The 23321-nt window shown below is 39.0% G+C and overlaps 1 protein-coding gene and 1 long non-coding RNA gene across 4 annotated transcripts in view; one reads left to right on the top strand and one right to left on the bottom strand.

Moving 5' to 3' along the window:
- The window catches only part of LOC122985399, a 365027-nt gene that overhangs the window by 210125 nt on the left and 131581 nt on the right, over positions 1 to 23321 (bottom strand). The window contains exon 2 of the long non-coding RNA XR_006404104.1: positions 15915 to 15918. This is a non-coding gene — a long non-coding RNA (uncharacterized LOC122985399). The remainder of the gene's footprint in view (positions 1 to 15914; positions 15919 to 23321) is intronic.
- The window catches only part of prr5l (proline rich 5 like), a 31249-nt gene continuing 8251 nt past the window's right edge, over positions 324 to 23321 (top strand). Inside the window, exons 1-6 of one of the 3 annotated variants that reach the window (XM_044355934.1) lie at positions 324 to 693; positions 11260 to 11390; positions 14589 to 14669; positions 15190 to 15238; positions 21230 to 21296; positions 23084 to 23175. In XM_044355934.1, the coding sequence (XP_044211869.1) occupies positions 11272 to 11390; positions 14589 to 14669; positions 15190 to 15238; positions 21230 to 21296; positions 23084 to 23175 (408 nt within the window). In that variant the 5' untranslated portion in view covers positions 324 to 693; positions 11260 to 11271. Of the gene's footprint in view, positions 694 to 11256; positions 11391 to 14588; positions 14670 to 15189; positions 15239 to 21229; positions 21297 to 23083; positions 23176 to 23321 lie in introns of all 3 variants that reach the window. The other 2 variants (XM_044355933.1, XM_044355935.1) reach the window with 2 other exon arrangements.

The following is a 23321-nucleotide window of genomic DNA, read 5'->3' as shown; positions in this document are numbered from 1 at the left end:
CTGCTCTAACACTGATGCTTCACTAGTAATAATCTAATGATGTCATATATAATAATATATCAGTCAGAGGGACCAAACCACTACTTTTACTGCAATACTTTAACTACATCAAGCTCATAATAGTTAGTACTTTTACTTAATGCAGGACTTTTACTTGTAATGGAGTATTTTCACCTTGCTGTATTGGTACTTTTTACTTGAGTAAAGTATCTGAGTACTAACAGTAGCCTACTTGAATAAATATTCCACTTCCGGTACATGAGGCTCCACTTTTACTTTGAAGGAAATAACCGGAAGCCCCAGCCGTTAACTAGCTCGTGTAGCAACAGTAGCTTGTTAGCCGCAGCCTCCAGCCTGTTGAATAGAGTCAGCGGCGGCAGTTGGTCGCAGTTCCAGCTAAAGAACAAGTGAAAACAGTGCTGAGCTTCTCAGTCTGAGTCATTTCAGTGAAGGAAGTGAGCCGTCACACTTACACAAGAACTGTTAACTTTGTATTTTGTTTTGTATTTTTTTTTTCTTTTTTTTTTTCTCTTTACCGCCGAAACTGAAGCGATGTGTTAAGAATGAAAGCTGATGATGAGGAGCTGAAGGCGGTGCTGAGCTGCGTTTCCACACGTTTTTATCATCGTCTCCCCTGAGGACTGCGGGCGCTTTTATTCATCGGCGGAGCGGCAGAAGTGAAGTTTCACAGAGGTGAGTTCAAACACCGCGACCACGAGGCTTAACTTACCTTACATCCTGTCAGCAAGTGGAAATGTTGAGACGCGCCGCATGAATTTCACACGGTCCTGCGCTGTTTACCTGCACAGTCCTCTTAAAACCTGAGGCTTATTTTAAAACTGAGAGTTCGTGTATGGAAACGTGTTTTGAAAGTCAGAAAACAACACAAAAATACGGATAATAGGCCTATACAGAGCTATAAATATAACAAAACCTAACTATTTGAGTCCATGTGAAGACTTATAGGTAGTTTAACATCTTTAAATTAACTTACAGGTAATAAAATTACTATTATTAGGTTTACACAGAGTAGACCATTATGAGTCCCTGCAAACACACCTATAAAGAGATTAGTTGGACCTACTGGTAGCCCAAATTAACATTTATGGCCATTAGAAGATCCCTTCTTAATGCCCTTATAATGTAAGTGATGGGGGACAAATTTTTTAAAATGTTTTTTTGAAGCTAATATGAAGCTTCATCCCAATGAGTCAAATCAAGTAGATATCTTTCAACGTTACAGTCTTTTTAGTGCCAAAGTTCCTCTTTTTGTTACTATACTTCCACCTGCAGCTCAACAGGGAAACACAAAGTGGGAATTTGGTGCTAAAAAGACTGTAAATGTGTCAGATATTCACTTGATATGACTAACTCAAACTGCTGAAGCCTCATATAAGCTTCACATCAACTTTTAAATGTCTGTGTGGACACACTGTGGATTTTGGCCTCCATCACTTAAATTGAAAACACATTTGAAGGATCTTTTAATATCCAGTATGAACAGGAGGAATGATTACAGCGAGGAAAACCTCTTTCACTGTTCATATGGACACCTGACTGTTGTTTTAAGTCACACTTTAAAAAATTGTGAACCCGTCCTTTAAGTTCTTGTAGACAAACATACAGGTAGGTTAACAGGTAAATAGACATATAGGTAATGTACAGTCTTTACATAAACTTACAGGTAGTTTAGAGTCTGTAGAGACGCTGACAGGTAGGTTTAGGACTTGTTATTATACCTGCAGGTAATTTTGTTTTTGTAGATTAACCATGTAGGTTAAAATCTTGGAGACTCCAGGCAGAGCAGAGTAAATAGACCTACATGTAGTTTAATTGTTGTCGATTGATCTACATGTTGTTTAGAGGCTTTAAATAAATAGACCGACAGGTAGTTTAAATCTTGCAGACAGACCTATGAGTAGATTTAGAGTTTAAATATAGACTTACAGGTAGTTTAGTTTGTACAGAAACCACCTAAACAACCTGTAGTTTAGTTCCTGTAGATGGACCTTGATGTGGTTTAGAGTCTTGTACAGTAGATCTACAGCTAGTTTTGAGCAGATTTGCAGATACAGGTAATTTAAATATTGTTTTGATCTCGTAGACAAATGTGCAGGTAGTTTAATGATGGCAGATAAACCTACAGTTAGGTTTAGATCCTGTAGATAGATCGACAAGTTCAGTTTTTGTGAGTAAACCTACAGTACCGGTAGTACAAGAGTCTTGTTGTGAGACCTAGTTTGTGTAAATATTGAGCTGATTATTTTCATTATTGATTAATCTTTTTATTATTTCTCTGATCAATCGTTTTGCTCTATAAAACATCAAAAAAACTGTAAGAAAAATTGTCCAAGGTGACATCAAATGTCTTCCTCTTTGTCTGAAACAGTTTAAAACCCACAGATGTTTAATTTAATATAATGTAAAACAAGGCAGATACATTCTGTGTGTCGGCATGTGAATATGAGTTCACTGATACTGTCAATTTGTGCCTGTGAGTCAGAGAGATGAACGATAAGGTTTGTTTTTATAAGTTTGTTTTGTGACTCAAATTCATAGAAATGATCCCAGTTAAGGATATACTCTCTCTCTCTCTCTCTCTCTCTCTCTTTCTCTGACTCTCTCGGTCTTTAATTGCATTAGTCTCTCTGAGTACTTTCTCATGACAGGGGGCTTCTGTTATAGGATTAGCCCACATGCTAACACACACACACACACACACACACACACACAGACTGAAGCACGAGAAACAGTAGCACAAAACTCAGTCCGACCCGTTGTTCTGTTTTACATCACTGTAGGTCAGTGTTTTCTATGGATATGTGTGTTTTGATTTCTGCTCTCGACTTTAGAAAGCAGCAGTTTTAAAAGTTGTGACTGTGTGAATAAAGTCTGGCTCTGGTTCATCTCTGTGAGATGTTACAGACTACAGCTGGAGGGAAAAACAGTCAGTTTCAGTTGGTTTCAGTTGACCTGACAGGATTCTTATTGTCATGTAAATAATATTTTCATTTCATCTTCTACAAAACCAGTCGGACTGAAGTCTGCTGCTGGGAAATGAACCTGTTTTATATTTATTCTGCAGGTTATTTACTGTTGAAGGCTGCAGTCTGGCTGATAAAGTGTCACGCTTTGTTTTAATTGTTAGATCTAATGTTTGTCCTCTAATGAAGCTGCAAGTTAAACACTTTTTGTTTAATTTGTCAGCTGTTTGTTGAATAGAGACAGACGGGATTTAAGTGATCACATTGTGTTTAGAGCTGCAACTAATCATTGTTTTCATTATGGATTAGTCTGTTGATTGTTTTCTTAACTAATCGATTAGTTGTTTGGTCCACAAAATGTCACAAAAAGGTGAAAAATATCCATCACTGTTGTCCACAAGTCAAATATATTCAGTTTACTGTCGTAGAAAACTAAAGAAACCAGAAAATATTCACATGTGAGAAACTGGAATCTTCTTCAAAATGACTCAAAACAATTAATCAGTTATCAACATAGTTGCCGATTAATTTAATAGTTGGCAACTAATTGATTAATGGTTGCAGCTCTAATTGTGTTCTTTAAGTTAAATAAAAACAACTTACTTCATTTACTTTGCGGCAACATAAAACACATCAGTGGTTTAAAAATGCTTTTATTATGGAAGAACGTCCACTGTATTTCATGTTATTAAAGTCTCCCTTCACTCAAAAATATGTTTTTCTTGTTCCTTCAGTTGAATGTTGTTCTTTTGTCTGTGCTGGGGAGTCGGTATCATAATGCTACAGAGACATTAGGGTCAGCGGTAAATTACAAAAGAGCTGCACAGATCAGAAAGCGGGTTGCACCACAAGAGATGAGTTACAACATAACTCTGACTAACAACTAAATATTTACACACGTCTCTACAGTAAATCATAAAACATCACAGAACTCACTGATGGTAACAGCAGTTTCTCTGCATCTTTTTTTCATTAATTGCTGCCATTTTACAACACAGTAATTTATTGATATGATATTTCATTATCGATCGTGCTACGACGCCTCTCTGTGCCTTTCACATCGCTGGTGTGACTCAGCGTATTTCGCCATAACTTTGACATAATGTCAAAACTGTTATTTCGTCACATTCGGTTGATGATTTTAGTTATTTTTGGAATGTTTTAAACCAAAATTCAGGCCAATTTTTACACATTGATCCTTTAAACGGGACATGTTCTTCCAGGTCTATATTTATATTCTGTGGCTCTACTGGAATATCTTTGCATAATTTACATTTTAAAATACTCCTTATTTATCTTTATAGTGGTCCTTTATGCAGCCCCTCAGTTCAGCCTCTGTCTGAAACAGGCTGTTTTAGCTCCTCCCCTCCTGCTCTGATTGGTCAGCTTCAGGAAGCTACATAAACAAACGATAGTAGCAGGATTTCACTTATTTTTTTCTGTTCTTTACTCCGAATGGAAACTTCTCAAATACATCCATTCGTGTTGGAGCGTGAATCAGATCTGAAATATGAGAGTGAACAACGTGAACAACATCAGCAACGAAGGTTACAGAACGGACGGCTGTTTGAGGAGGAAGTAGACGTTACGTTGCAAACAGAGCGTTCAGAGCAGGATAAACGTCGGGCTTATAACTTGAAGGGAGCATTTTTACACAAACGTTCATGTTACAGTATATAAATAACAGAAAATCACAAAAAGCAAAATACGTCTCCTTTAACAATTAACAGACGATTGATTGTTAATGTGGCCGATTAAGGAAATTAACGGCATTCTGGGAATTGTAGGAAATGACTTGGTGAGGTAGAGGAGGCAGGTTGAACAGACTGATGGGATGTAACAGCGGAGGAGGATCTGACGGAGGGTGAGGAGAGGTGGGGGGGTGAGAGGGGGACGGTTGACCTTTTTGTGATGACTGGTTTTGGTGTGTAACCAGATGGGTCGCCATGGTGACAGTTACACACACGGTGATGCCTGATGCTGTTTTTTTTTTTTTTTTTTTTTTTTTTGCAGAGCAGAAGGTGAGACAGTTGGTTGTTTTTCTTCCCGAGTGAATCATCTTCTCAAACGTAGATGCTCTTTAGATCGGACAGGGACAGATACCGAGACGCTCTGCAGAGTTTTACACCGAGAGGCTTTTAAATTCGTCTGTATGTATGTGTGTGTGTGTGTGTGTGTGTGTGTGTGTGTGTGTGTGTGTGTGTTAACTGTGTTAACCAAATGCTGTGAATGCTACATGTGGTGAACTGTGCACACATGGTCTCATTCCCACACACAACCTGTAGTTCCTGGCACAGTCTGCACACAGACACACTCACAGTCTTTGAAGCCTTTCAGATTGTCACCCTCCCACTCTCATCTGGCTGACGAGCTGCTAGACTCTGCACCTTTTTTCACTTTCAGACTGTTCAGGTTTTTTGTTTTGTTTCAGTTCACTTGTTTTTTTTTATGTACATTTTAAATTTGCGCTTAAATATTGCCAAAAAAAAAAAAAAGTGTTTCCTTTTTGATTGAGGTGTAAAAAGTTAAACAGACCCGGTGAATAAATGATGATATAGCTTCATGAATCATGTGACTTAAATGTCACTCAAGCTTCCGCTGAAGAGATGAAAACATCAGATCTGTGCGGAGCGATGATGAGGAGACGCTAACCTTCCTCAAATCAATACATGAAACAAACACAAATGTCATAATTCACGTGGTTTCCCATCGTTTGAGCTTTGATTGCTGCTCTTTTAATGACGTCATCTCGTCGTGTCTTCTTCTTCTGCAACGCTTTTAATGGCACCGACTTGGAGAATTAGCGCCACCTGCTGTTTATCTCCATGAACGGACTCCTGATATTCAAACTAGTGGATGGAAACAAGCATTCACAACATTTTCTTTAAGGATCTGCTACATGATGTAGATGTAAATACACCTAATGTGACAATTTTGCCAGCAAATGTGCACATTTGTTGGATGAACTTATGTCTCTGAACTCCAGGAGGCCTGAAAACCTCAACAAATTGTCATCAGGTTATAACTTGATCTTGAGGAGAGTCAGAGTTTGTGTTTTTATGTTGCATTTTCCTTAATTACTGTGTTAAATCACATGACGAGACAGCTCATCTGGGGCCACATAAACTGCAAAAAATCCCTTCAACTTATTTCTGACTATAATTGAGTCCTAAAATCAATTCTTAGTTAAAAACAAATGAGGAAAAACCTTGTTTCAAGAATCTTCTAGAAATATAATGTTTTTTCCATGTTATTTCATTATAATCAAGAGAAATTGAAGTTGATTGTAGAAAATGGTTGAAACATGTTTATTTACTGGAAACGGGTTGAAATCTTCTCATTGCACAAACAGATTCTTTTCACTTGTTATAAGAAAACAAAAACTGGATTTCAGAATAAAATGAGCTGTGATTGAGTGGTTAGTGGTTTAAACTGATTACAAACAAACAACAAAAAATGAAAGAAATGATGAAAAATATCAAAATTTAAACACAAATTTTGTTTTTCCCTGTGACCATGATGGATCATTTTGCCTTCAAGTTACCAAGAAAAACCACAAGTAACCAGACTGCACAGAACTTTCTCAGTTTAATACTTTAACTAATCTGCTTTTCTGGTTTCTATCCCTGTTGGTAGTAGAAACGAGGAAGAGTCCAAGTTTTTTTTTTTTGTCTCCGTTGTTCCTCTCCGCCGCAGGTTGCCAAGCGAGAGAGAAATCAGTATTTATTGACCTCCTCTGGTTTTGGCAGGACGCAGACAAATAAACAATAGCGTGTTTGTGTTGATGCTCAGCACGAGGCCTCCCATTGGCTGTGATGTGAGGAGTCGGCACAGCGAGGGGCCTGTGGGACACACACTGGGCTGTGGAGATCCCATCAGCCACCTGGGTGTCCTGGATGGAGACCCTGCCGGGGGGGACGGGAGCGGCTCTACTGATGGAGCAGAAAACAACGCTTTAGGCTGCGACTCAAGAGTCTGGACTTTTCATTTTTGATGATCTGTAAAAACGTTTAGCTCCTCTGATTTCGGCATCTGTCTTATAAGAGATATAATTTTTTAAAAAGATGACTGCTGGAGCGTTTCTGCTGTTATGTTCTTCCAGCTAAAGCCAAATCTCGAGGTTTGCAGTCAGTCCGTCCAACACTTTGGTGCAGGATATTCCAACATCTACTGACCAGACTTCCCCACAGAGGATGAAAGCGTTTCATCTCAGACACAGTCGAGTTTTCATCCAAATGTAGCACAAACCTATTTTCCAGAAAACGATCAAAAGAAAAAGTTGTTTCCATCCACTGCTGTTGTTTGAACATTAGGAGATAAACAGCTGGAGGCGCTAACTCTCCAAGTCGGTGCCATTAAACTGTCACAGAAGAAGAAAACACAACGAGATGACGTCATTAAAAGAACGGCAGATGAAGCTCAAATGATGGAAAACATGATGGAAATATGATAATTCTGTTTGTTTCATGTATTAATTTAAGAAACGTTACCGTCTCCTCATCGCTCCACACAGATCTGATGTTTTCGTCTCGTCAGTGGAAGCTTGAGTGACATTTAAGTCACATCCTTCATGTACGTCATCATTTATTCTCTGAGTCTGTTTTCATTTTCTTTTTTTATACACAAACCAACTTTTACACCTCACACAACACCAAACACTTTTTACAGACACTTCAAGGTTTTTTTTTTTTAATGCACAAATTGAAAATGCAATTAAAAACAGTTCAATGGAAACGCATCTAGAGACCTTTTCTCTAGCGCCACCCTCAGGACAAATGTTACACATTAACCCTACGACTCTTAAGATCTCGCTCTCTGCAGCATTTCTAACGGCAAAATTTCAGACCGAAATCTATTAATTTCAATAAAATCACTGCGATAAACAATAAAATATTCGCTGAGATCTTGTGTTGACAATTTGTGCCACTTATGAAGTTTATAGATTCATAAGTTCGGGAACAGAGACCACGCCGAGTACACGTCCCACATCCGCACAACAACCCTAACCCCTCTCTTTCCATCAACCATTCTCTCTCCTCCGTTTTAACACAGGAACACGGGGGGCGGTCTATCCTCTGGCGATGGACCGGAGAGACAGTCTCAACCTTCTCCTCCCTGTTCCCTCCTACCTCCCCGCCGTCGGCAGTCCAGTCGACATACCGTACATCCATCGTCCACCCTCAACCCTCCGTTCTATGTTCTTCAACTCTCACACCTCACCCCTTCCACCCCTCTGTCTCTAATCCCTTCATCAGGTTCTCCAACCCATCCATCAACATATCAGCTCTCTTTCATTATCTCAGTTAAACTATTGAAATCTAACGTTCTTGGCGTGGTCTCAGTTAGTGAAGTCAAAACCAAAACTGCCTCTAGACGTGTGAACAATATATGGAGAGAAATCAAGAGTTCAAAATAGAAGAAGCTACTGTGCCTTTCTATCTGTGTCGCACCATACAGTTTCATATAACATCGCTCTGCCCGAATACAGACTGAGACAAAGATGTGTCTGTTCAGAAAATGTTCCCACTCGAGCAAAAAGCTCCTGAGCCGAGACAAGAAGCAAAAAGGAGAGGAGTCTTTGTCTTGTTTGACAGATGTGAAGATCTTTTCTCTCTCTGCTCAGTGCAGAAACTTTCACCTGCTGCTTGGATTCAACAGGGCAGGCATCTTCCCTTCCTGCAGCTGTACAACTATTTGTTTCTGTGAATGCTTGAGGCTTCTTTTGATCTACGAGTTTGTGGCTGAACCTCGAGCGAAGATGTGAACATGTTGCATTAACCTGTGGGAGGAGGTGGGGGGAGTCCACATAAAATCCTCTTTAAAACACAACCCGGTGTTTCATCGTCTCTGACGGACTAAATGTCAGTGAAAATGTCAAGAGAAAGTGTGATATGTAGAGAGAGAACCATATATTTCCTGTAACTTCAACATGCAATTTAAGTAATTTGCTTTCCTGCCATTGAAACCACAACAAATCTCTCCATCACTCTGTAATTTTCAGCGACTCTGGCTTCTCACCAGCTTTTACTGAATGAAACTGTGAATCTAACTCAAGTTCAAGAGGTCTTAGTCGCAGTTTTTTTTTTTTTTTTTTTAGGTGCACACATGCACATACAGTCAAGAAAACGTGACTGAAAGCTTCACACGCTGACAAAATTACACCTGTGGTCATGTCTGTTTGAAGAGGGGGGGGGAAAAAAACTGACTCCAGTTCAAAGAAATGCAGTTGCAGGCAAAAGAAACTCATAGAAATAATAGCAGAGTGTGAAATATATCAGAATAGAAGAAGAACTGAGAACAGGGCTGGGCTGGTGTGTCCCAGCAAGTCAGAATGAGACCTCCACACTGTAAACAGCTCGGGTCAGCGGCGTTCGACAGGAAGCCGTGGTTTTGAGGAAGCTATGTTTCTGTGTTTCTAAATGAATCAGATGCTGCTCCGCCTGCTGTCAACAGGAAGTAAAACCTGCACAAAAATGCTGTCAGGAGTTTACTCAGCTGAGCATCAGCATATTCAGAAATGCTTCATCCAGTTTTTTTAGCCATGCTAGCTGCTGGACTCTATGGATGACAACGCTGATCCACCACCGTTGGTCCAGACTGAAATATCTCAACAAATATCAAATGGATTGACATGAAATTTTGTGAAGACGTTCGTGTTCCCCAGAGGATGAATCCTACTGGCTTTTTCTTTTGCGCCACCTTGAAGTTCATATTAGTCCAATATTTCATTTTATAAACAAATATCTGCAGAACTGACACTCTCATCAGCCTCATCTGTACTTTGTGTTCAGTGCTTAGCAAATGTCAGTATGCAAACACAAGATGGTGAACATCCTTGCTTGTGTTTATGTAGCTCATTTAGTGCAAAAAATGCATTTAAAAGTTGATGTGAAGCTTATATTCAGCTTCATCAGTCTGAGTTAGTCATATCAAGTGGATTTCTGACACATTTACAGTCTTTTTAGCATCAAATTCCCTCTTTGTGTTTGTGGAAGAATAGTAACAAAAAGAGGGACTTCAGCACTAAAAAGACTGTGACAGTGAAAGATATCTGTACCCTTTGTCCTCCATCGCTTCCATTGTAAGTGCATTATGAAGGGATCTTCTGTTGGTCAGTATGAACAGGAGGAATGATTACAGCAAGAAAAACATGCTTTAATATTCATTTGGGCTCCTGAGTGACACAGCACACCTGGAGCCAGATAAATCAAGAAAAATAAAAGCTGATTTTAGAAAGTAGTTGAAATATCCACTGAAGACTTAAAATGAATGATAAGAACATTTTGTGACGACATATTAAAAGCATTTAATAACAACAAACTGTTGCATGTAGCTCATAGTACAGCCTCACCGAGCTGCTAGCATGACTGTTAGCCTGTTCGATTTTAATGTTCAAAGAGATTTTTTTTGCCGTCGTCAATACATCTGATCCGTGAGAAAATATCTTCACACTTCTGTTTTCCTGATAATCTGCGGTCACAGAACACGTAAACATAAACCTGCTACACTGCTATGACGCTTACATCATTATAACTTACCAGTAATCAGAAAAAAACAAACCACAAGTGTTTGAAGTGGAAACCACACGCTCAACACTTATACAATAAGTGTACAATCCAAGATCTTTTTATTGACACTGAGAAGAGGAACATGCTCTGCTCAAAGCTGCAAAAGATTTAAATAAACACTTAAATACGCAAACACAGCTTGTGTTGTAATAAGTGAAAGTGTGAACAACAGGCTTGACACATCAATCAATCATGATTATGGTGCTAATGTCATGTAAAACAAATCATAAGCACATTAGGAACAAAATATTTTATTTAAAAAAATGTTGGTTAATCATCTCCAGGGTGTTTTTGTATTTTTCTTGTCACTATTGATTATCTGAGTTGGTCCATCCTGCTCACCTGTATGTCATCGCTAATTAATAAAGACTGTGTTTGTGTATTAAACCTTTTGGGTTTAGTTTTTTTTGCAGGTCGAGTGTTTTTTTTTCTGATATACTTCAAAGGATGCAACAAATAAATATAGTAAACATGCAGTCAGAAAATTAAGAAAAATGACTCAATAATGTGGGAATTCTTTTAAAAAATCTTTTAAAAATGTGTTTTTCAATAGAATGTTTACCCATTAAAACAGTGTTTATATCATATTTTTCCCTCAACATATCAATAATTAACTGACACACATGAGAAAAGCAGGTGTAGGTTTCTGATCAGGAGTATCAATATGCTGATGATGCACTTCTATTTGTTTCCTCTTTCCTCAGCAGCCAGAGTGCACGATGGGATCTTTCCGGCGTCCCAGGCCTCGGTTTATGAGTTCTCCGGTTCTGTCGGACCTCGCCAGGTTCCACGCCAGCTCACCCTCTCTACAGATCTCCAACACCAGCGTGTGGAACAGGTCAGCTGCATACTGGCGGAAAACCCTTCTTTATGTTATCCAGAATACTTTCTGACAACCTCTAACCGTCCTCACCTGTTACTCAGCAAATATTTGAACACAAATGTTTGTTAGTCAAGACTCAAGTAAAGTTCACACAGACACCAAATAAGTCAGGCTGAAATACAGGAAAATGTGCACAAAATGTTGATGAAGATGACCCCAATTTTTCCATTTAATGTAAAGAATCCAGTGTCTACATACAGGTCAAACAATGTAAACAGATTTAAAGTTTTTAAAGGTGCCACCATGACAAATATAAATCTGCATCCATACCTGGATGCATCAAAAACGTCCATAATTGTACCAAAAACCCATTACAGAGCCTAACAACACAGAGTGATGTGTTGCCTCTGAGATATATAAAGTAACTTCAGGCAAACAGACATAGTTTCGTCTACTTCTAACGAGATGTTGTAAAATCTGTTTGCTTGCTTTCATACTTGTTTGGAAAGTTGAGGTTTGAGTGGAGGATAGATTTACGCAATGGTTCCTATTTTAACATGCTTACATGGTAGCAGGTTAAAGGATGGGTTCACAATTTTTCAAGTGTCTTAAACAAGCAGTCAGGAGCCCAAATGAACATTAAACCTGTTTTTCTTGCTGTAATCATTCCTCCTGTTCATACTGACCATTAGAAGATCCCTTCATAATGACCTTACAATGTAAGCGATGGGAAACAAAACCCACAGTCCTCCTTCTGTGAAAAAATGTGTTTAAAAGTTTATCTGATGCTAATACGAAGCTTCAGCGTCCAAATGATGCAAATCAAGTAGATATCTTTCAACGTTACAGAAGCGAGAGACGCTGAGACGTTAGAAAAAAAACGTCTAACAGGATATCTGACGTCTGTATCGACTCTCAGTATGAATTTCAGATATTATCAGTTAGCCAGTTAGCTTCTCTTAATTTCTGATCCCATAATACCAACACAAAGCACAGATATTATTTCTGTATATGTATTTCTGTGTGTGTGTGTGTGTGTGTGTGTGTGTGTGTGTGTGTGTATGTGTTATGAGTCCAAACATCAGCTAAAAAAAAAAAAATGGAAGAAATGCTAACTCATGTTTTCCAGACTGCACAGAGGACCGGTTGTGTTGAAGGTCAGGAGTCATACACTGACTTGCTTCACATTAGTTTCTGATCAGTTTAGACTGGTTTTAATGGTGACTTTGATCTATGTTGGTTTCCTCTGCTAAAATAAAGGTTACCTCTCTATGTTGAGCAGAGATTCATCTGTGTTTTTACCTGTATTCGTAATAATTTAAAGGGCTGCCTGTTAGTTACAGCCCCAGAAAGCAAGAAAAAAGCCTGTCTGTGTTTTATGATTTAGAGCTGCATGATTAGTTGAATGACAGAGAATTAATTGGCAGCTCTTGTGATAATAGATTCATTGTTTTAATCATTTTTTTATGCAACATTTGCTGGTTGCACTCAAATGTGATGATATCAAATTTGTCTTTGTCACACATGATAGCAAACTGAATATATTAAAGTGTTGGACTGTGTATCAGACAAAACAAGACGTTTGCAGGATGTTTGGTTACACACACACACCTGCCAGTGGTTATAACCTGTAACCACTGGCAGGTCTGTGTATTGCATCTTGTGCGTCCTCAAACAAACAAAAACCTGCTCCATAGCGCTACTAAAGGACAAAAAATTATAGACAAAAATTCCACACTTTAAAGTTAATTTTTGCACACCAGACGAGCATCTGCGCTGCTCAGAAGCCCTTCAGGTGTGTCCCGAGAGCAAAGATGAAGCACGTATTTGCTCCGTTAAGCTACAGATATTAAATAAATCTTTTTTAAATCATCCGTACCCTCGTACATGTTTCAGCTCATTCTCTCTCTCTTTATGGCGCGTTGAGGTTATTCCGGCTCTGGCAGTTGAAGCTCACGGCTCCTCTGAGACGGTGGTCTGTTTCCTGCTCTCCACAGTGCCGGGCAGGATGTTTAGTAGGAAGTGGAGGTGGCAGCGGGGCCACTTCCTGTCAACCAGCTCAGCCACATACGAGGAGCATCACACACACACACACACACAGACCAGACACTACTCCAAAATAACCGTCAGGAATCAGGAAAAAAAAACAGTTTATTTTATTGTCGAAGCTGAAGCTTTGTTTTCCCATGGGCATGAAAATCAAGCTTGTTACCTTGAAATTATTTTCATTGGATCACAAAGAAAGTGAGTCCTGTATTTATGTAAAAAAAATTTCAGTATTCATGTTATTTAGAGTGCCAGCTTCTTATTTTTTTAGATTTTTTGTAGAGTACTTGCGTCCATCTTTTAAACACAGTAATCGTTTGCTTAGTCTTCGTGTGCTTCAGGGTAAAAAAAAAAAAGTAATTTCTTTACCTATAAGAACAATGCACATTAATCACTATTTCTGTAAATGTGCCAGTGTCAGCCAGCCATGTGACTTTACACACCGACCAATCACAGTGGAGGAAGTGAGAGTTTAAAGTTGAGGAAACAACATCAGCAGAAAGACTAATAAGATAAATGATAAGATCTTATTACGCTCTCACATATAGAACAGTGGAGCGTTCAAGTTCATTCTTGGGCTTGTAAACAGTAGTTTGATAAAAAAAATTCTTTCTTTCTTTTCAGAGCTTTCAACCACAGCTTGGTGTAAGGAGTTGGCTCAAACTGAGCAAAACTAACCGAGATGATTAAAATGTAACCTAATGATATTTATTATATAGAGTTATTATAATATAACACAGTTTTATCTAATAATGGAGAATTAGGGGAGGAGAGGCGCTTGTTTTGTGTGTATGTGTGTGTGTGCACATTACCACTCAATGATAATTTAATAATCACAGCATTTAGTGCAGACTTGATGTTCACTGGTCGATGGTTCACACAACTCAAGCAAGTTGTGTGAACCACATGAAATGATTCACATGGAACCAAAGTAAATGAAAAACAATTGCTGCCTGTAACTGAAGGAAAAATGCATCAGAAAAATCTCTGAAACTGAAGCTTTTCAAAAGTCTCAGCAAAAAAACATAATATGCAGAGCTTAAACCTGCAAACTCACACACAAACTAACTATTAGATCAGATTTCTCCCTGCAGGCACGTAGCCTGTATGATTTCAGACGACAGGTTGACCTCTGACCTCACCTGTATTCCTTTGCTTGTCCCTCAGCGTCCAATCAGCTGTGATCAAGGTGTTCCAGGGCGGAGCGCTGCAGACTAACGAGCTGTTCACACTTAACGAGAGCATCAGGTGACGAAAACTTCTCTTTTTCTCTTCATTTAGATACAATACGATATGTTTCAGCCTCAAAAACTTACATGCACTAATGCAGATGCACCTGAATGCACAACCAATGAAATGTTATTAGCGTTCTGTTTCTGCACGTTGAGATTATATGAACTGTGTTAACACCTGCCAGCTGCTGTTGTTGTTGTCATATTTCTAGAAATACAGTTGAATTTTTAAACTTATTCCTGTTGTTAGATGCATCCTGAGGCGGATACGAGACGACGGGTTTACTGAGTTACCTTGATGAACCTTCTATGTTCCAGATTTTAAGGAGTTTAAGTTTAACTCAGAAAGATTTACCAGATAATTCAGTAAACCTGCTTCTGGGAACAGCCTCCTGGTTGACCCTCTGTGTGTGTGTGTGTGTGTGTGTGTGTGTGTGTGTGTGTGTGTGTGTGTGTGTGCTGGAAGTGATGAGTTCAGAAAGGAAGTCTGACAGCCGCCATGTTTCCTCTCTTCCTCCTCCTTTGTGTCCTTGCAGGTGGCTCCTTAAAACTGAGATGGGCTCCTTCATCACTGAGTACTTCCAGGTATTTTCACTCTTTATTTCCTCTTTTCATTGAATAAAACCTGGCGGTGGAACCGAGGTCATGTCAACAGCAGCGGCTTCATAAACAAAAACCGGGATCTGGAAGTTTATTTTCAATGATGAGAGGAAACATTAGCTGTAACAAACACAGTCAAGGAAGAAGACTTTCTCACTGGAGTCTGATGATACTGGATGGTTTAGGAATATAGGAAAATATCAGTATTCAAGAGTAAAAAAATAATCTTATATTGGACAATATCTGTTTTTAACACAATCAAATAAACATTTTAGTCAAGGATCTCTCCGATGAGGTCAATATTTTGCCAGATATTTTACAGTGGAGCAATAAACTTTAGTGTGAAAGCAGACTGTGAGTAAAAGATAATGATGGTAATAATAACTTTGTTTGCATAGCACCTTTGCAGCTCAAAAAGCTTTACATTAAACTATAAAAAACACAAAACAAATTCAAGTAAACAAATTAGATGGTGTCAAATACAGTAAAGCATGATATAACAGGAATAAAACTTCAAATAAAATGAAAAGAAATCAGTAAACTTTCAGTAATCGCAACAAACAAATGAACATAAAAATATAAAAATGTGAATTTAAACAAGAGTCTACAGCCAAGCTAGCACCTCTGTGAGGAGACTCAGTGGTGCTTTCAACATGCTAACCATGCTAACAAACCGAGGCTCAGCAGGTTTAATGTTTACTTTGTTCATTATCTTAGTTTATCATGTTAACATGCTAATATTTGCTAACTGGCAGGAAACACAGTGTACAGCTGGGGCTGCTGGGAATGTCATGAATGTAGTTTTCAGGTATTTGCTCATAAACCAAAGAATTGGACTAATTTAACTTTGACCTGATGATGGCGCTTGATGAAAAGTCAGAGGATCAATTTATTACAATTCATCCTGAGAGGAACATGAATGTTTGAATCACATTTCACAGCATCTGTCAAACAGTTGATGAGATATTTCAGTCTGGATCAGTGCGGTTGACCAACAGACCATGTTGCTAGCATGACTAATAAACAATACACATGTATAAAATATAAAAAAGCCACAGAGAAGTGTACAGGATACACATCCTAATATTATATCAAGTGCTTTTCTATTAAATGTGTGGGCTCCTTTTTTCTTGATACATTTTATACATTAAATATTTGTACATATTTGTTTTTCTTATATGATTTTTTATATAAAATATTACACAAAAAAGGCAGAAAAAAGCAGCATATGCAATGTTAAAATACTGCAATTTCTTTTTGCATATTTGCCAACTTAAACATTGATACAGAACCAATATCGACCTGCTGATAAATAGATCCAGCTCTCTGTGATCACCAATCAAATACACTTTTTTTCTTTAAATGCATAATGTATTCATGCTCCAGCTGTCAATCAACCTGTTGAAACAGCAGCCTGGTCATGTGACTGACTAGACTAGACGTTGTTCCATCGTTCGAAAACAGGACACTGATGTTCTGTCTTCTTGCACCTCGTGATCTGACTGCTGCGTTATCTGTGAGAGCTGATTTCATACCCGGCCATGTTTAATTTCACACTGATAACTGGTTACCACATGCAAACACTGTGGGGAAATATACAGCAGGTCTTTGATATAAGCAGCAGGTGTTGGTCTAATATTAAACTTTTGACACATCAGCTAGAAAACTACAGCACTGGACTGGGAAACCCCTTGAGTCATCGTTAGAATTTATAAATACGTCCAGACTGACGAGGCGTCTGCAGTCTGAAGAGATGGCGTGATGTGGAGCTCGCAGTCGACAAACTGTGAAGATGTTTATCTGTCTCCTTTCATGAGAAGTTTCTTCTCACCAGCAGCTGAACAACTTGCTGCACAAGAGCACGAGTATCAACTTGTTTGTGTCTCTGCTCCTGTATTAAAGATTGATTTTTAACACTGCATACTGTAAATGTGCACTACCGCTGCAGCTCCGTCTGGGTGGTCATGTGACACCACGTGAAAACTGGTGATGATCGGTGATGACTTTACAAGGAGTCAACAGTCAGACTGGTTCATATTTGGGCATTTTGACCAGTGAGTTTTCAGAGTTCAGCAGCCAGAACACCTGAACTGTTGGACCTTTAGTTTGTCAGTGTGTTTCCAGGATGTTAACGTTGTCCCTGGAAAACCTTCAGTTCTTTTTATGCAGCTTTACAGTCGAATGGAATTTCTATAAAGTCATTAAAATTGATTAGTATGTCCTCAACAATCAACAGTGTTCTGGTTAAGTAATTAAATCAGGCAGAATTATGAGTTTTAATTGTGGTCATAAGCCCATAACGTTCTGTTTTGTCTTATGCTTCCATAACAGCTGAAAGACAAGAGATGAGGAAGTAAAAGTTGAAATATTATGGGATCCAGTGTACATAAAGTGTTTCCATCTACCTGTATTTATCAAGCGCTAACTGCCATGACTCGAGGCTGAAGTACCTTAAAGTGCCACCGACGGCTTCAGACCCTCTAATAAGTCTGCTGGTGGTTATTTTGGAAATTATTGCTCCGTTAATAAGATTTGAAGACTTATAGTAGCTTTGATGTCTGCTGTGTGGGCCTTGATTGACAGCTGTGATTGACAGTTGGCTCACCTTCTTCGCCAAGACTCACACAGGGTCGGACTATTATCGCAATATTTCAGTTTAATGCTACTTGATTACGATACCTGCCTTGTTAGCGCAATTTAGCCAAAGTAGCTAACGTTAGCCCAAGTGTGCAGTGCTCGGTGTTCCCAGTAAGCTAGCGTTAGCTTGAGTCCAAGGTAGCGCGGCGTGTTTCCAGAGTGTGAAAGGCAACATCCTGCACTCCTTTATTTGGAAGTTCCTGGCTCCAAACGGAAAAGATGGCGCTGACCTTAAGCTGAAACTCTGGGCTTCAAACTGGCTCCATTGAAACCAACGGGTGACATCACACCTGGCTACTTCCGTCTTTATATACAGTTTATGGTATTTATGCACATTTGTAATTAACAATCTTTATTTATTTAACTCAGTTGGTGTTACTGTACACTTAATAAACTCTCAAACAGAGTAGAGTCTGAAGAGTCCCAGTAGTGGAGAATCATGTGAATCTCTCATGTCTGGTGTTGTTGGATTGTTGGTGAGTGGATTGGACCTTTTTATTAACGAGCGCTGTCTGAATGTGCTTTGAAAAGTTCTTTATCATTCTATTTTTACTTTGTTGTTAGTTCAGGTCAGACCTCAATTCATTCTGCGGCTAGTTGCTATGGGAGCCGATTCCCACCACAAACAAACAGCTCCAGAATTCGTTTGTGACCCTAGACCGAGACCAGTTCCTCTAAATGGTCCAATTCAACTGGACTAAACAATGCAGGTTTGAGCAAGGCCTCTGTGGCTCAGACTGAGGACCTAGCTTCAGTGCTAAAATGCTTTCTGAATTTCTAAAGATGCTTTGTGTTTTTAGGAGTTTAAGAGCAAATTTAGTGCTAGTTTTAGTTCAGGAAGTTTTGTGAAAAAGGCCTTTGGAATAATATTTCTTTAAAAATGGGGAGCCTGTTTAGTCCTCTTTTACTCAATGTCCATATACCATACTACTATAATACTATAAATCCTGCAGTCCTCTCTTTAAAGGTTCAATGTGTAAGAATTGTCCACCTGCTCTAAACAAATAGTGGGCAGCATATAAAAAAAATGATCTCAAAGAGGGAAATCCTTTCTGAGAAGATTTATGACATCTCGTAACCAAACCAACCGAACAGAGCCACTTGAAATTAGCATTTGGTGTCCTGGAGCTGTGAGGAAACAGTCAGATCACAAAGTGAAACCCTGATAGTCTGAGAAGACAGCAGCTCTGTGTCATTCTGGTCTTAATCTAAGCTGATTGCTGCCCCGAAGCTGCAGTCAGTGAACGGCCAAGTGGCTCGTTATCCATCTGATTAATTAATCAGCGTGGGCTTCAGAGCGAGGTGTGGCTCGGCTGACGGTGATGAGGATGAAGGGCTGGAGATGGACGGACATCCTCTTCCTGTCAGACCTGTTTGTAATCTCAACACTGACGTCTGTTTCAGCTCTTCATCTCAGACCTGACATGTCCTTCCTGTCCACATCCTGATACACCTCCTCTTCTATCCAGTCCTCGCTGATCCCAACTCTGGAAATTTCCTCTAAACTTTGACAGCTTTGACATCCAGATAAAATGTGACTTGTAGCTCTGATGGAGACAGTGACCTTAGCTTCCCTCAAGGTCACATTCATCTTTTCCTGTTTGGAGCTCTACAACAGTGACCCTGCAGGTTTTCAAGGAAAGGGAAATGCCTTTTCTGTCCTTTTCCTCTTTCTCAAAGACAACAATGTTTGTGCTCTAGTGAGTATTGTCATCATTTATGGCAGATGGCAGAAGAACTGGACATCCACAGACACAAAGAAACATGATCATACCACTAACTGTGTCAGTAATTAGCTGTGGGGTTCCTCAGGGTTCTGTTCCTGGTCCTTTGTATTTTCAGTTTTCATGCTAATATGTAACATAAACCATCAGACTCTCCTCCGTTAACTCACTATTATTCCATAATATATCATTATTGTCATCAAATCCAGTAAGAAAACCAAAACTAACGATGTGTTAGTCCGTCTCTCACTGTAGTTTTTAACAATGCACAGGAAATAGTGCATTTGTTGGGGACCGTTTTCAGCGGCAGATGAATCCACATTTTGTGTTCTAGTGAGTATTTCTGGCAGCAGGATGGTGTTTGTGGGATTGAGTCAGAATAAACTACAGTGTGTGTGTGTGTTCACAGTAATGAAGGAACATTCAGTTCAGTTCAGTTTTATTTATATGGCACCAAATCACAACAGAAGTTCTCTCAGGACACTTTTCACATAGAGCAGGTCTAGACTGTACTTTTTATTTTATAGAGACCCAACGTTCCCCCGTGATCGGCACTTGGCGGCAGCGGCAAGGAAAAACTTCCCTTTTAACGGAAACTTCAAGCAGAATCAGGCTCTAACATGTCACACAGCAGCGGTTTGGCTTGTTGTCGTGTTTTTAATAGTTTTTGAACAACAACGGAGCTCCACGGACCAGAAGAATAAGATGCATCACAGACAATCCTTGTTAGTAGATCAGTTCAGTGACTTGCCAGTTCAAACTTTTTACCCAGAGATGTTCTGAGCCTCTTTCTGTCAGTCTGAGGCTCAGGTCGGTGCTGTGTGCAGGTTTAATGTGTCTACTGTTTACTTGCTGTGTGGGTGTGTTGCACAGGAAGCCAACGTCTCCTTGACAGATGCCACAATTACACAACACACATCTGCTTTTAGATAATGAGCTTAAATCACTCTTTGGTTTCTAGAGCTCGCTCACTCACTCGCTCGCTCGCTCGCTCTCTGCATCACAACAACAACAACAGTTATTCGGTTTCCCCGGGCAACCAGATCGGTGTGTTGGCGGACAAACTACAGATCTGATCAGACTGTCAGAATGAAATTATTCTGCATGCTGATGCTTCAGTTTGCTAATGTTAGTTAACGTATTGTAATGTAATACTAGAGAGAAAATGTCATGTGCCTGAGTAAAATATTTGACTATTATTAATCAATATTATATCATGCTGATCACTTTTTTTTATTAGTGCAACAAGAACATTTAAAACATAAAATAATTGTACATTGATTGACATTGGTTTGAGTATAATTTACTGAATATAAACAAAGAAATAGTAAGAATAGGCCCAGATGAAATTAAAGGAAGAACAGAGGAAAACCAAACAAAATAAAAATAAATAACTAAAATCATTTCTTTGGCAGTTAAAAGCTGATATATTTTCCCGCCTGTCATCCTGAAGAAGACCGTGTGCAGAAACATTGATCTGTTACATAAATTAATCAGAGTTATGAGTGTGTGACTCTATATTTTAGTGTCAGCCGGGACGATGCAGATGATGTCTTTTAAGTGATGAATGTATGAATTCATGTATTCACTGTGTGCATCTTTGTTTGTGTTTCAGAATCAGCTGCTGACTCGAGGTCTGTCTGAAGTCCTGGAGCAGATCCTCCTCCACTCTGGTGAGACTGGTTAGTGGTTTCTGACTCTTAACTGTTCACTGGAAGTTTGATTTCTGTTTGCTACAAGTTACCATCTGATGAGAGGAAGAAGAAAAACCAGCCTCAAGTAGAGCTTTAATGTCCCAGAAGGGAAATATAGTTTATCTTTAGTTCAGCATAAACAAATCCAACTATTTCAACTCATGTTTTAATAGGAACCCTTAAAGCTTTATGTCTGTGATAGTTCACCAGATCAGAGTATTCACAGTTGAAACAATCACATCTAGGAAGGTTTTAAAGATTTAATGTTTTGATTCAGATGAATTTGTCTTTTCCTAAAACAGTTGTGATTTTGCAGCGAGGTTCAGTGACATGAACGTGACATGAATTTGTGTTATTAAAATTGTATTGTGTTAAATTGTTGTCATAGACGATACAGAAATTATATGTATTATTAGCTGCAAGCAATTATCAGTTTTTACTATTGATCCATGATGTTTTGTTTACCTGTAACTCAAAACCAATTTATTTATTCTAAATATACAATTAACATCAATTTGTGTGTTATTGTTTGCATTTTCATAAAATATACTTACATTTGCATATTTAAAGAGTGATAACACTCTTTGTGCATATCTCAGCTTTTGTGCTCATATGACTCATATATTTATATATTGTCATATTGTGCAAATTTTATTTTTATTTTTTGGTTTCATACTGACTTTTCTTATTGATAACTGATAACTAAATACTGACATAAAACTGTATTATAATTTAAAAAAAAAACCTGTTAAACATCCAAACAACAGTGTAAAAGTACTTCTACACACATTAAAGGGCACTGAGTTCATATGCTCAATGCTGGTCACCAGACTGGTCACACTCTGCTGTGGGACGGCATCCCATTCTTCAACCAGCATTTGGCGGTTTGTGGGGTTCATCAGAGACTACCACCAGACTTTGGGGGTGGAGAGGATGGAACAGCCTGCCAGCAGTCCTGACCTCAACCCCATTGAGCACTTGTGGGATCAGCTTGGGCGTGCTGTTTGTGCCAAAGTGACCAACACAACCACGTTGGCTGATTCACGACAAATGCTGGTTGAAGAATGGGATGTCATCCCACAGCAGTGTGTGACCAGACTGGTGACCAGCATGAGGAGGAGGTACCAGGCTGTTGTGGCTGTGTATGGTTCTTCCACACTCTGCTGAGCCTCCTGTTTGTTAAATGAATACATTTGTAAATTGCGAATATGTCTTGTTTCTTCAAACTTCAATCATCCAATCCACCAAACACCAAACAAGAGTCAATGGCAGAATAAGCTGTTTGGCATCGGCAGAGAAGATTTGGCAAATTTTTCATGGGCGCAACCCACATACATGAATGTTCCTTACAAATGTGGCACTATTTAAAAAGGGAAATAAACAGGCTTTCCAACAGTATAAGAGTTATTGCCAAGAAGCATTGTTACAACAAGGAAATAATCTACCAAACACAAATTTCCTGACTTTTTGTGCAAAGCTTAGTTGCAGATTAATTTTCTGTGTATTGACTAATCGCTACATTTCTAGCTGCTTGTTATAAAATCATGTAATCGCTGTAAATATCAGCTGTTTTTCTTTAAGCGTTTCTATTTAAAGCTGCTGTGAGCCAGAGATCAATAAGGCTCATTCTAATGTAATAAGACCCCCCTTGTTACATCACTTCCCATCAAGTTTACAGACAGCAGAACAACACAAACTAATTTCCTCCTCCGTGTTGCTGTGGTGTTAATGCATCTCCATGGTAACCACCTGTCCTGTCATGTCATATCCTGTAGGTGAGAAGCAGCTCGCCGCCCTCGCCGACATGTGGGACAGATTCTTCACGGAGACCCTCCCCACTCTGCAGGCCATCTTCTACCCCGTCCAGGTGACTTAAACACACACACACACACACACACACACACACACACACACACAAACACACACACACACAGATATCCGATTCCTTTAGAACATCTTATTGGATGTAATTAGGTTTCAATATTTGCTAATAACCAAAGTTATTCAACTTGA

Source organism: Thunnus albacares, chromosome 7 (genome assembly GCF_914725855.1).
Source record: "Thunnus albacares chromosome 7, fThuAlb1.1, whole genome shotgun sequence".
Lineage (NCBI taxonomy): Eukaryota > Metazoa > Chordata > Actinopteri > Scombriformes > Scombridae > Thunnus > Thunnus albacares.
The sequence above is the reverse complement of the archived record's forward strand: the minus strand, read 5'-3'. Positions and strand labels throughout refer to the sequence as shown.